The sequence below is a fragment of the Stereum hirsutum genome, assembly GCF_000264905.1.
Source record: "Stereum hirsutum FP-91666 SS1 unplaced genomic scaffold STEHIscaffold_16, whole genome shotgun sequence".
In the NCBI taxonomy this organism is placed as follows: domain Eukaryota; kingdom Fungi; phylum Basidiomycota; class Agaricomycetes; order Russulales; family Stereaceae; genus Stereum; species Stereum hirsutum.
The window spans coordinates 672,191-684,676 of NW_006763146.1; the positions used below are offsets into that span (position 1 = coordinate 672,191).

At 50.8% G+C, this 12,486-nt stretch overlaps 3 protein-coding genes across 3 annotated transcripts; 2 read left to right on the plus strand and 1 right to left on the minus strand.

Moving 5' to 3' along the window:
* Positions 1-855: 855 nt before the first annotated feature.
* STEHIDRAFT_171583 (MFS general substrate transporter) lies at positions 856-3,428 on the plus strand (the record flags this gene model as incomplete). The annotated part of the gene is made up of 16 exons (XM_007308863.1): positions 856-1,019; positions 1,076-1,110; positions 1,172-1,182; positions 1,256-1,375; positions 1,464-1,546; positions 1,606-1,666; positions 1,729-1,738; positions 1,806-1,886; positions 1,951-2,048; positions 2,104-2,131; positions 2,187-2,409; positions 2,483-2,532; positions 2,590-2,645; positions 2,698-3,012; positions 3,080-3,146; positions 3,204-3,428. The coding sequence occupies 16 exons, from the start codon at positions 856-858 to the stop codon at positions 3,344-3,346; spliced, it is 1,545 nt and encodes a 514-aa protein (XP_007308925.1). The 3' UTR covers positions 3,347-3,428.
* Positions 3,429-4,832: 1,404 nt separating this feature from the next.
* STEHIDRAFT_103421 (glycoside hydrolase family 3 protein) lies at positions 4,833-8,963 on the plus strand. The gene is made up of 23 exons (XM_007308864.1): positions 4,833-5,003; positions 5,074-5,145; positions 5,216-5,413; positions 5,471-5,491; positions 5,554-5,620; positions 5,677-5,751; positions 5,810-5,853; positions 5,940-5,994; positions 6,076-6,151; positions 6,211-6,264; positions 6,322-6,424; positions 6,497-6,836; positions 6,899-6,957; positions 7,017-7,122; positions 7,182-7,352; positions 7,436-7,527; positions 7,580-7,730; positions 7,811-8,011; positions 8,071-8,155; positions 8,215-8,232; positions 8,292-8,334; positions 8,400-8,478; positions 8,549-8,963. The coding sequence occupies exons 1-23, from the start codon at positions 4,902-4,904 to the stop codon at positions 8,938-8,940; spliced, it is 2,604 nt and encodes an 867-aa protein (XP_007308926.1). The 5' UTR covers positions 4,833-4,901; the 3' UTR covers positions 8,941-8,963.
* Positions 8,964-9,411: 448 nt separating this feature from the next.
* STEHIDRAFT_124818 (aspartate kinase) lies at positions 9,412-12,445 on the minus strand. The gene is made up of 8 exons (XM_007308865.1): positions 12,301-12,445; positions 11,970-12,232; positions 11,252-11,738; positions 11,092-11,187; positions 10,875-11,025; positions 10,066-10,778; positions 9,741-9,987; positions 9,412-9,649 (listed from the first exon to the last, which is right to left on the minus strand). Exons 2-8 carry the CDS (start codon positions 12,161-12,163, stop codon positions 9,630-9,632), a joined length of 1,908 nt encoding a protein of 635 aa, XP_007308927.1. The 5' UTR covers positions 12,164-12,232; positions 12,301-12,445; the 3' UTR covers positions 9,412-9,629.
* Between the last annotated feature and the right edge of the window lie 41 nt (positions 12,446-12,486).

The window sequence follows — 12,486 nt, forward strand, 5'->3', positions numbered from 1 at the left end:
GCGCACCAGCGACAGAAAGTGCAAAGGTGGACGATTTTATTTATTTCGCAACTACCAATTCCTGATTCACATCTTGCTAAGCTTGGTCAGAAGTCCCTCCGCCATCGCTAACACATCCCACTGAAAAAACAGGGTCATTTGAGCTCGGAATGTCGCTCGTTCGGTGTGGCCGCTTGTTCGTCGATGGGAAACTTATTGCCAATAATGTTCCCAACAATAAGCAAACTCCTGGACCTCGTTTTATGACTTTGCTCGTGTCTCGTTGGCAGTATAGAACTTGAAGGATGTACCTTGCATTGTCCGGCTAATTTGAAATGGGGTTCAGTGGAAATAGGTCGAGGCACGATTGAGATGGTTGGCCAGGTTCAGTTCCTCAAGAATCCTAGGTACGTACGCCCGTAAGTTGGTGTCAACAGAGCAGTTCATCTTGGCCAGGCCACAGAATATCACAGTGTCACAATAGAGCCAAGCGGCCCGGCAGGTTGAACTTGTGTTGAACGTGAATGCACCTCATTCCAAAACGAAATGATGCCATATCTGTTCTGCTGATGAATTTAACGTGCCTCAGGCTCATCTTCCCCATAGCCAACGACTTCGACTTTTGGTTGGTCTATGATGCCATCTCAGCTGCACCTTTTCCTTCGCCGCTGCTTACCGCAACAGCTGCTTCGCGCAAGAGCTTGTTGCAGACATAGAGCCAGGGATCCTACATATCATACTATCTTCCCTTCTATATAATGCAGGTACCCACGCCTGCGGAAGACTCCTCCTGTTGGCGACTCAACATCTTAGCAGTCACCTTCCGTTCCTCCGGTCTCGTTCTCACCTCGCTCTCTCGTCCCATAATACGCTATTATGGCTTCCACTGGTCTTCAAGGAGAGCCCGACTTGAGCTACCGTCCAGGTAGCCATGTAGACGATATCGAGAAATCCTCTACTGTTCAGAAAGGTGATGATTCTGTGAAGGTAGTTCGGGCCGACTTTTCCTACCAGGATACCGGGAAGATTCTTCGCAAAGTGTACGCGTCTTGTTTCCCAACTTTGGCATCACACGTTGACTCTGCTTATATCATAGGGATCTGCACCTTATTCCACTCTTGATGTTGTCATGTATGCCTTTTCGTTACGTGAATCGCCGCTCGTGTACTGACCATTGACCCCTCGTATCCAGATTTACTCAAGGTCTGTCTTGTGAGGAATTTCCGGTAGACAGCCCTGCCTCTTGACGAGGACAATGTCTTCCGCTGTCGTTTAGAACCTCGACGTCAACATGATTTCTTACGTCAAGATCATGAACTCCGGCGAGCCCACTAATGCTCTTACCCAGCTTGGTATGTCGACGAACGACTGGGCATGGAATAGCACGGTGTACACGGTACTATACCCCCTGTTCAGATGACTCATGTTTTCCTAACCTCCCATCTCGATATGCCCGGCAATCTTGATGTGTTTAATTTGTGTAGATCACGTTCGCGCTGTTCGAACTTCCGTCGAATATGATGCTGAAATGGTCCACCCCCCGACTTCATTATTTCCGCATAATTTTGTGAGTAAACTTCCATCGACTATTCTATGTTGCCAGGTAGTCTCACTGACTCCTCGCAGGCTCTGGTCAGCTGCCACTGCCTGCCAAGCGGCAGCAAAGAATGCAGGTGGCCTTCTCACAGTACGTTGTATCAATCTTGTTCATCGGGCTTGTCCTCACACTAACTGTGCCATTGTCTTCAGGCTCGGGCTTGTGAGTTGGTTTCGCAGTCTACTTGGTAACATTCCAGTTCGGCGCATCCTGAATGTCGTGATTACAGTTATGGGCGTCTTTGAAGCTGGGCTGCTACCAGGTATACTTGTCCAGATGACTATGTGGTATCGCCCCGACGAGCTATCCGGTGAGTTTGTTTCCGGATTGTCTATCACTTCATGGCATAACACTAAGACGTGTCAATATTTTAGTCCGGATGGTTCTGATTTCCATGCTGGGGTCATTTTCCGGAATCATCTGTGCTTTGATGGCCTATGGATTGGCCTACATTGACGGCCGTGGTGGACTTGTATGTCTTCGATCTCCACCTTTCTTCGTTCTTCACTCATTCTGCTTTCACACAGTCCGGATGGCAATGGGCATTCATCATCGGTGCGTTGCTTTTCACCTTCTCCCCTCCCCGTTCTCTGATATTTTCTATCTATAGAGGGTGTAATGGGTGTCATCCTCGCCGCTTCCATCTACTTTCTCCTACCCGACTACCCAGATTCTGCTCCCTCTTTCCGTCAATTTCTCACTCCAGAGGAAGGTGCATTCCTCGTCTCACGCTTACCTCCGAACGCAGCGAGACAGTCGGACGAGACATTTTCATGGAAGGAATTCAGGGCGGCAGTGGAGGATCCGTTGACTTGGGGATTCGGATTTATGATGTGAGTCCCAAGCTCACAGACGGGAGCTGCAAGTCTGGTGGAGTCGGATGGTTCGCTGATTACCACGTAATAGGTTGTTTGAGCTAATCGCAACGGCTGGGTATTCATTATGGCTTCCAACTAGTACGTACTCATTTTCTGATATAATTTTGTGGTTCTGACTGGGCAATGGCTGTACAGTTATCGCTGGGTTTGGCTTCACCACGACCCAAAGTGCACAGCTTCTCAACATCCCGGTACATTTTCTTCGCTGTCTCATCTCCTGATCTTCGCTCATGAACGCAACAGCCCGCGGTCGTCTATATCGCTGCCACCCTGACCATGGCCTACATCGTCGATAATACGTACCGCTTCCCCCGACCGGGCTATCAGATCATATCAATGTTCGCCCTCATCGGCTTCTTTGTTGGTCTTACTGTCCTAGATACAACGCACAAAGCTGGCCTCTACACGCTCATTCTCCTCACGTCTATCCCACATGCTGCCTTTGGCGCAATCATATACCCGTGGCGCAGTCAAACTGTGAAGGGAAGTACATATGCTGCTGTTGCATATGCCGTGCAAAATTCGATCGGTCAGTTGGCCAGCGTGTTTTCGGCGCAGGTGAGCGAGCTTCCATCGGTTCATCTTCTGTGTACGGGTTAACGAGCCGAACCGATACACCCAACAGATATGGCGTTCAAAATATGCTCCGAGATATACCATTCCTTTCATCGTCTGTGAAATATTCTTCGCCCGTAAGTTCAACATCTCTCTAGTCCTCCAGGATATTCATACACACGTGTTCCATCTAGTCACCCTCGGCGCTATTCTCTTTACTTGGTACTTCTGTCGTGACACCGAGCGCGAGACACGTCGGGTTGCAGCTGCGAGGCATGAGGCTGGTAAGCAGACGGGTGAGGTATTGGAAGAAGATGTCCATGTGGGGAGACTTTAGGCTGATATTCTTTGCGGGTCCTTCTTCTCTTTTTCTGAGATCTCTCATTACATTCTCCATTCTCGTTTCATGCACTCAATTTTCATTTTCTTTGTATAGGTATAGGCGTTGTTTATCGGTTCGGTTGTAACCTACTTGTTTGTCATGGTATAGGGATGCGCGGAAATGTACTCGACGTGGATCTGAAGTGCAGATCTTGTAGCTCTCGGGTTACTGAGCTCCCTTCGGGACGGAAAAGGAGGATGTAAGTGCACAGAACAACGCAAAAGTATCTGAACTCAGGCTATATCTAGCGATGTCGAACTTAACGACGAGTGCTTTTACCTCGTAACAAGAACCTAGCGTTGCGGAGATATTCCGACACACGCCCTGATCCCGAAGTGAAGTTATTTCGACATTCTCAGAACAATGACCCATTCGACGTCCCTGGTAAGTAACAGGACCGTGATATGGCGTAAGTTCCCTTCCCAAAATGCTCAGATGGCTTCAGCTTGAAGTTGGAAATTAAATTCTGGCCCAATCATGATGTCCGTATAAATAATCTTGCGGAGCTCAGCCGGGCGCGGTGCGGAACCCTTGCGACGGCCTTTTCCGATTTTGGGCAGCTACGCCCGACTTCAGTACAATGGTTTTCACTAAGTGACCATAAACTGCCCTTTCGGGCCCTACCCTGGTCCCTTTAGCTATCAGTAATAGAAACTATATTGATGGACTTTGGATGCTAATCTGACGGTAAACTCGCGCAGGGCTCCGCTACGCTCCGCCCCGCGTATAAAAAAACCTTGAAGTTTACCAGTCGTTCTGTGTTCTGGGGGCCGAAGGGAAGGAAATACTCTACTTCAGGATTATGCCTCTCCTGATGTACATTGGGCTATATCCCACATAGAATGTGGCACCGGGACATGCAATATTGTCTATATTATACTATATACTAGTACACTGACAACTGGAACGAAGATGCCAACCTCTGTGGACCGCCCTGCCCACCCTCCTTGCCGGGGCGATCCACAGATGTTGGCCTCTTTTCCAATCGAGTCATGCAGATGCAGTATTTATTCAAGTAGGGGTGTATTGGGAATGCACGAACATCGGCCTTATTTATGAGCTCGAGACGACGAGAGTGGAGGAGGATGGAAGGCCGGCCGGCCGTGTGGCCAATTGCAACGTGTGGCAAGCACGCGAGTAGTGCGGTCTGGGCGCATGGGAAGTGCCGATCGGAACGAGACTAACTATGTCTGGCTGTTTGACGAAAATTAGCTGCTAACAGACCTTGTCCCCTAAAGGGACCAGGAACCTCCAGTCATGCTCGGTTTTGAGACTATTGTGATACCCTCTTTCAAGTACGCTCAATTGCACTCCCAGGGAACATGGGGGTAAGTGCAAGGACCCAGACAGTTTCCTTCAGTATCTCCCATGTCATTGATTTGCCCGCCGGCATAACCAACCTATGTTCGATGGCCATCTCTTTATATAAATTCACAGGGCTCGCAGCCTTCTTCTTTGCCTACTTAACGACTCCAACACTAGCAACAACGAGCACGACGATAGAGCCCTAATGTTTATGAACTCTTCACCGGTTGTGGACGCGTTCGGGAAAGCAGACTTGAATGCAGTCATCTCGAAACTGAGTACAGCGGAGAAGATCAGTCTTCTCGCGGTGAGTTACCCCTATATTCCTGGTGAAGGCTTCATCAACACTCAGTCTGTGTATCCTTTGCACCTAATAGGGCCCGGATTGGTGGACGACGACACTCATCGACAGAGTTGGCGTTCCGCGCATCAAGTGCTCGGATGGACCGGTGGGTGGCACCATTCTGTTTTGCAACGCGCCACACGGTCTTCGTTCAACATCTCTCCCTTCTTGACTAGAATGGTGTTCGTGGCAGTTCTCACTTCTTGCCGACACCGGCAGCTACTATTCCTTGCGCGACTGCCCTCGCAGCTACGTATGACACAGATCTCATCGCTAAGGTTGGTGGTCTGCTGGCCGAGGAATGTGAGGCAAAAGGAAGCTCGCTTTTGCTTGCCCCCACCTGCAATATCCAGCGGAACCCTCTGAATGGACGGGTGAGCTTCTCGTGTCCACTTTCGGTGAAGTTAAGAATTAATTACACCGCATTGTAGGCTTTTGAGAGCTTCTCTGAGGTAGCTCTTCATAATTCTATCACGCATCCTTCCTTCTTCACATGAAACGCTGGATATTATAGGACCCATTCTTGTCTGGAATGATGTCGAGCGCCGTTATACATGGCCTTCAAGACGGTGGTGTAGGCGGTGCGCAGTTTTCGGCCATGCTACACCCTCAAAACATTTGCTCACTTTGCCAAAAGCCACAATCAAACATTTCGTCGGGAACGATATGGAGGATGAGAGATTTAGCGTAAATGTTGTAATTCCAGATCGAGGTTCGTCACGTTGAAAGCGCTTTGATACATTGTCATCGACTGACACATTTTCCCACAGCTCTGAGGGAAATCTACTTAATGCCATTTCACCTTGCGCAAAAGGTGAATAGTCCGTGTCTCTTTCTGACGGGATCCGGCCGATGACGCCCAACGGAACTTGTTAACTTACATTCGACGTTTACTCATAGCTCGCCAAACCCTGGGCATTCATGACTTCTTACTCTAAGCTGAACGGAACCCATTGTACGTTGACTTCGTCTTTCCAATCGTGTACAATTTGGATGCTCATCGCGCGCCCTCTTTCATTTCCTTGAATCCGCCCAGGCTCAGAGCACGAGTGGTTGTTGAAGGATCTGCTTCGTGGAGAATGGGGATTTGATGGCCTGGTCATGTCTGATTGGTAGGCCTTCAATTCCCAAGCCTTTACTATATGTTCTGAAGACAGGTTGACTTGCCTAGGAGCGGGACGTACTCGACCGATCTGGCCATTAATGCTGGACTGGATCTGGAGATGTGCGCGTCCCCTCTCTCATTGCTTTCGCAGATCATGCATTGAAAATGTCTTGACAGGCCTGGCCCCACACGATGGAGAGCAAACCTAGTCACACACCTCATGCACGCTGGCAAAATAACGCTTTCCTCCTTAAACGACCGCGTTTACGCGGTCCTGAAGGTAGGAGCTTCAACCACTGATCACAGACGCGTTACTTTCCTCTCCGCTGACATTCTTATATGTTGTTTACAGACCATTCAAAGATCTATATTAGCCTCACCTTCCATAGTTTCGTCGAATCACGAGCCTGAACGCACCCTCTCCTCGCCCACCAACAATGCGCTAAATCGTCTCACCGCAGCCTCCGCCGTAGTCCTCCTCAAGAACACAGCCAAAATCCTGCCCCTATCGCTGTCCTCCTCTCTTAAGAGCATTGCTGTAATTGGACCGAACGCCAAGACGAGAACGGTCAGCGGTGGCGGGTCGGCATTCTTGACCAGTGCCTATGTCATAACGCCGCTCGAGGGTATTCAGAACGCTGTGAAAGAGGCGGGCGACGAAGTCGAAATCAGCTATGCCACAGGATGCTCCGGTACAAGCTTTTCGGTCCTCATTGGAAGGGATTTCTAAAGCACTTATTTTTGCTTGCTGCAGGATATCGCTACTTGCCTATGCTCGATGGATGGATCACGACTGCGGACGGAGAGTCTGGTGTACGTATATCTTGTTCATCTCTGTCATTATGGGATAATCATGAATGGTTTCTCGATAGTGGACAGCGGAGTTCTACAACGAACCGCTTGACTCGGGGGCATCTCCGATCGCCACACACGTCCTGCTCTCCACCCGTCTGCGTATCAACGACGAAAAACCTGAAGGTCCAGGCTCCTGTTGCTTTCCTCAATCCGCTTTATCTAACATGTTGTGCCGTTGACAGGTTTAGCTGAACACTTCTATATCGCCATCACCGGCTACATCGTCGCTGAAGAGAGCGGACCTTTCGAGCTTGGCGTCTCGCTCGTTGGTCGCGGGAGGGTGTTTGTCGATGGGAAACTTGTTGTCGATAATGGTATTGATAACAAGCAGACTCCTGGACCTAGTTTCTATGGTGCGTCTGCTCCATCGCCCTTCAGTATCTCTAGGTGTTTTGTGGTTTAATTGACATAAATGGCCTTAATTTGCTGTAATCAGGTCTCGGTACAATCGAGGAGGTTGGCGAGGTCCAATTTGTTAAGGGACAAAAGTATGAGGTCAAGGTGGAATATACGAATGTTCCGCTTCCTGTAAGTCGCTACTCCCCTGAGGATACTTTCCCGTAAGCTAATATGTGTCCAGCTGTCCAGTGAAGAGGAAGGCGAAGTGAAGCAACCACCGCTCATGATGGCCGCGTTGCGTGTCGGTGCCGCGCCAAAGATCGCTCCTGAACAAGCTATCGTCGACGCTGTAGAACTCGCGAAGTCGAAGGATGCTGTCATTGTCGTCATCGGTATGTTTCACATTCCAATCCTGTACTCTTTGGATTCCCTTTCGCTCTTCAGATCTTCAAAACTCACGCCTTCCACACAGGCACCAATATGGACTGGGAAGCGGAAGCCTCAGACAGAGAAGGTCTTGGCCTGCCCGGCCGTACTGACGAGCTTGTGGAGAAGATTCTGGCGGTCAGGCCGGATGCTATCATTGTCAACCAGTCTGGATCGTCGGTTGCATTCCCCTGGGTTGAGAAGGCTACAACTTTGTGCCAGTCGTGGTTCGGTGGAAACGAGACCGGTTTGTTGTTCACGGTTCGAGTCAAGAGCACGAGCAAAGAGGCTGACAATTACTTCCAGGAAATGGTATTGCGGATGTGATATTTGGGAAGGTAAATCCTTCGGCGAGGATGCCCCTGACGTTCCCAAAGAATATCGAAGATTGGTGAGTACCATCTTGTGATACCTTTATCCAGCGCACTCAACATTCTCGCATTTTTGTAGCACCGCACACCTCAATTGGTTTGTCTTTCATCTCTGTGTCTCACTTCCCTCGATCCTGACGTGCTCCGTTCCTGCAGGGGCGCCGAGAACGGTAAAGTCACATACGGAGAAGGAATCTTCGTGCGTGCCTCTTCCTTTGAATACGGTTCGAGCACGTCAATAACCTTGGACTCGGACGTTTATAGGTCGGGTACAGAGGATACGAAGAAACTAAACGCGAACCGATCTTCCACTTCGGTGCCGGCGAATCCTATACCACTTTCGGTTTGTGAATTCCCTACGAGCACATTTGCATTTTGTAAAAACTCACTATGACCTCGGTCGCTCCCCGCAGAATGGACTCCCATCACCGCCACCCTCTCCTCTGACATATCCTCGGCAGAGACCATCCTCGCCACCGTCCGTCTCACCGTAACAAACACAGGTCACCTCCCCGGCTCCGAAGTCGTTCAACTCTACGTCTCCGACCCTCACTCGACCCTTCGTCGCCCAAAGAAAGAACTCAAAGGCTTCAAGAAGGTTGGTCCTCTTCAACCCGGGGAGTCCAAGGAAGTGGAGATTGTACTGGACAAGATGGCGTTCTCGTATTGGGACGACGTGAAGGATTCTTGGGTGGCGGAGAAGGGAGAGTTTGTCGTTAAGGCTTGTGGGAGCGCGGATGAGAGGAGTGTGAGGAGTAAGGCAAGTTTGTCGCTTGAGAAGACATATTTGTGGAGGGGGCTTTAGGTTTCGGCGTCGGGCGGAATGGGATACAATGGAGGGATGATTCGATTGCGTATAGCGTATGTATTATTCGGCAGATGTAGGAATCAATATGTATAACTATATGTGAAGATGCTTTTGAAGAAGTACAGGTCGGAAAATACAGGTCAGAGGAACAAATCCCGTGCACTAATCCATGATGCGTGCCACAAAGAGGAAACCATGAGCGGCAAAGCAGCCTTCGTTTCACCGCGTACCATCGGTGTCGGTATCCCCGAAGATTATCAGAAGATGAGTCGGTGCATAGTATATATACGTGTGTGTTTGTGGCAGCCTTAGGAGCGGAGATCTTAGCCGTCATTCAAGTGTGGCCTGAATCAGCTCTGACGGAAATCTGACAAGAACGATCGCAAAAGCGGTGAAGGCCTCGAGTCTGCTTGATCACCTAGGAATGCGCTAGGCTCCTTGTGAAACTAACTCTCCAGCCAAAAGGAGCGGACATAATCGAGAAAGCACTGCGCCGGCACGGCATTTTGGTTTGAATACATACATACAACAATAAGCAAAACTTTTCCCATCCCCGGTTGGACGTTGATGATGATGATGATGACGGTGGTCGTGGTAAATGATACGGAAGAACGTCCTCGACTCGCGGCAGGTGTTGAACGCTGCATGTGGCGGCGAGGACGTTGTGATATTGAGTGGAGACGATCCTAGAACAACCAAGGGCCAACTATCACCCCATCCCCAAGTCAGCCATCTCGATGTCGACAGAAGTCTGTGTTGGCGGTGGTGGTGGTGGTAGAAGAAAAGGGTTCACTAACCTCGTCCCTTAGCCCCCTCATCTCTCTTAATCTGCAAACAACTCTGATGGATCAAATTGAGAGCCTTGACGGCGTTCCGCCCTTCGATGACGGTGGAGATATTGATCTCGTTTGCACCTTGGGAGATCATCTCGATGTTGATGTTGCCCTGGGCGAGGGTAGTGAACATCCTGCCCGCAATTCCGATCGAGTGGCGCATCTGTTTGCCGACGAGGGAGAGGATGGCCATATCGCGGTGGAGGGAGACCTGTACGACAACAAATAAAACAGAATTAGAACACTATGAGAAAAGGTCGAAAAATAAAGGGAAGGGAAGACGACTCACACTCCCACTCTTCTCCAACTCCCGAACCAACCTCTGCACGACCCTCTTCTCCAACACGTCCTCAATCGCCATACTCACATGCACCTCGCTCGTGCTAATCAAATCCACCACGACCCCAAACCGATCCAACGTCCCAAAAATCCCCGCCAAAAACCCATGCGAGACGCTCTTCCTGTTCGAGTTCACATTCAGCACGATGATGCGTTCTTTGATAGTCACCGCGGTCGGAAGCCTCCGATGCGCAGGGTGGGTCCCATCGTCCGGACCCGTAAACGAGAGCGCAGAAAGGGCAGCGAGCGTCAACGCCGGTGTCCCTCCTGCTCCCGCCGAGGGTGGCGTAGTCATCCCAGACCCCTCCACCCCCTCCGCTGCATCCACCTCCTCATCCGGCTTGATGACCGTCCCTCCCCCCTGCGGATTCTCAACATTCTTGATTCTAATCGGTATCTTCCTCCTAATCACCTGTTCCATAGTAAACGGATGGACGACCTCGCTCCCGTAATACGTTAGTTCTGCAGCCTCCTCCGGGGAGATGATGGGGATGAGACGCGCGGTGGGCACTTTGCGAGGGTCGGCGGTGAATATCCCGTCGACTTCTTTCCAGATTTGGAGTTCGGAGGCCCCGAGGCCTGCGGCAAGAAGGGCGGCGCAGAGGTCGGTGTAGCCACGACCGACTTGGCGTAGGAGGGAGCCGGGGACGGGGCCGAAGAAACCTGGTGGATGGACCAGAGGGAGGAGGAGGGTGGGAGGTTAGATTGAGTATGAGATGACCCTTATTTGGAGAGGATGGATGGGTGGATGTGACGTACCGGTGACGACGGGGACGCGAGAGCCACATTGTCTGATCCGTTCTGCGAAGACGGCGGAAACGGCGTCGTAGAATGGCTGGCCGAGTGTGCCTTCTCCGTCGTCTGTTGGCGGTATGATGTTCTCTAGTGAGACGAATTCCGCGTCGATGCCCTGTGTGGTGTTTAAATATGCTCGTGAGTCTGAGTGACGAGAGAACAAAGTTAAAGTGCTACTTACACGATCTCGTAGAGCCGCTGTGATGATCTTGCAGCCCAGCTTTTCACCAAAGCCAATGATGCTATCTCTCGAGCGTGGAGAGATCTCGTCGATGACCTGAGTGTCACCTACAAATCAGTATAATCCTAAGGGGTGATTCAGAGGCCAAGGGCGAACGCACAGAAGTGGCGTACAAGAAACTCCGTAGCCCCTCACAATCCCTCTCGATCTCCTCCTCCAGATCCTTCAATATCTCCGCACTATTCACCACCGCCTTCCTCGCCGCCTTGACGTGTTCGTCTCGGATCACGTCCACTGTCTTACTGAACGGCGGTGCTTCTGGCACAGGCGGCTCAGTGACTGGCGTGAGGACGAGTGAATTTGAAAGCGAAGGTGGTGAGCCGGAGCGAGAGTTTGCTCCGGTCATGACGGGTGACTGGACTACGGACGGTGGACGTGAGGAACGCTCGCGAAGGAAGCCAAGACTGGAAGAGAATGGGAAGGGAGTGACTGCGCCACCGGGAGTCGCAGGTACGCTGGCGGCAGGTGGTGTACGTTGGAGGGCTTCGGAGGCAGCGCGGAGAAGAAGGTTGGTCGTTCCGAGGGCTTTAGTGGACCCGGAGCGTGCTGAACATACGATGGCGAGTTTGTGTTGATCGAGGTATGCTCTGTGTAGAGGAAGCGAGTGGTCAGTAAGTGTGGCAAAAGCAGGGTTTGTGGCTGTGGCGACCACGGAGAAATGTTGGAAAACGGCATGGGTGTCATTAGGCAAGCCTAGCAATACTTTGGCTGTGACATCGTGTGCCGTTGGCGTTATTCGCTATGCTCCATGTCTGTTGGCAGACCGTGTGCATTTGGGCCACACTCACGCGCAAAGTAACGAGGAGAAAGAGACGTACGGTATAATTTCCTCCGCGATTCTATCTGCGAACTTTCCAACGCTAGTTCCGCCATACTTTTGAACAAGCCATAGTGCCGCGGGGTCTATACTATTTTGGTGAAGGTTCGGTGGCGTCCCGGGTGGGGGTGTACCCTCGACGGACTGCGAGCCGGACGAAGGTACTGTCGGGGAGGGTGTGCTGAAGTCTGACATGGTCTATGCAAAGAGTTGCAGAAGTAGACAAGATGAAGACCGTTCGTTTCAAAAAATCCCAAGGTTTTGCTGTCAGGATTAAATATATCCTTCGCCGTCAGCGCGGAGTCTTATACGAAGGCGAAAAAATGACGAACCTGTCCGATACGAACGGTGACTTTCAGCGTCTACGGTCTATTCGCTGAGCTTCGGTCGGATATATTTTGGTTGCTCGGGTAAGGAGAGTGCAGCTGGTGCTGGAAGGAGCTGACTGCTCGTGGGTGACCGGGTATGTCTTTTGAGAGAACTTTTCGAGTCATCTCGATACTGACAGCGATCGTCCA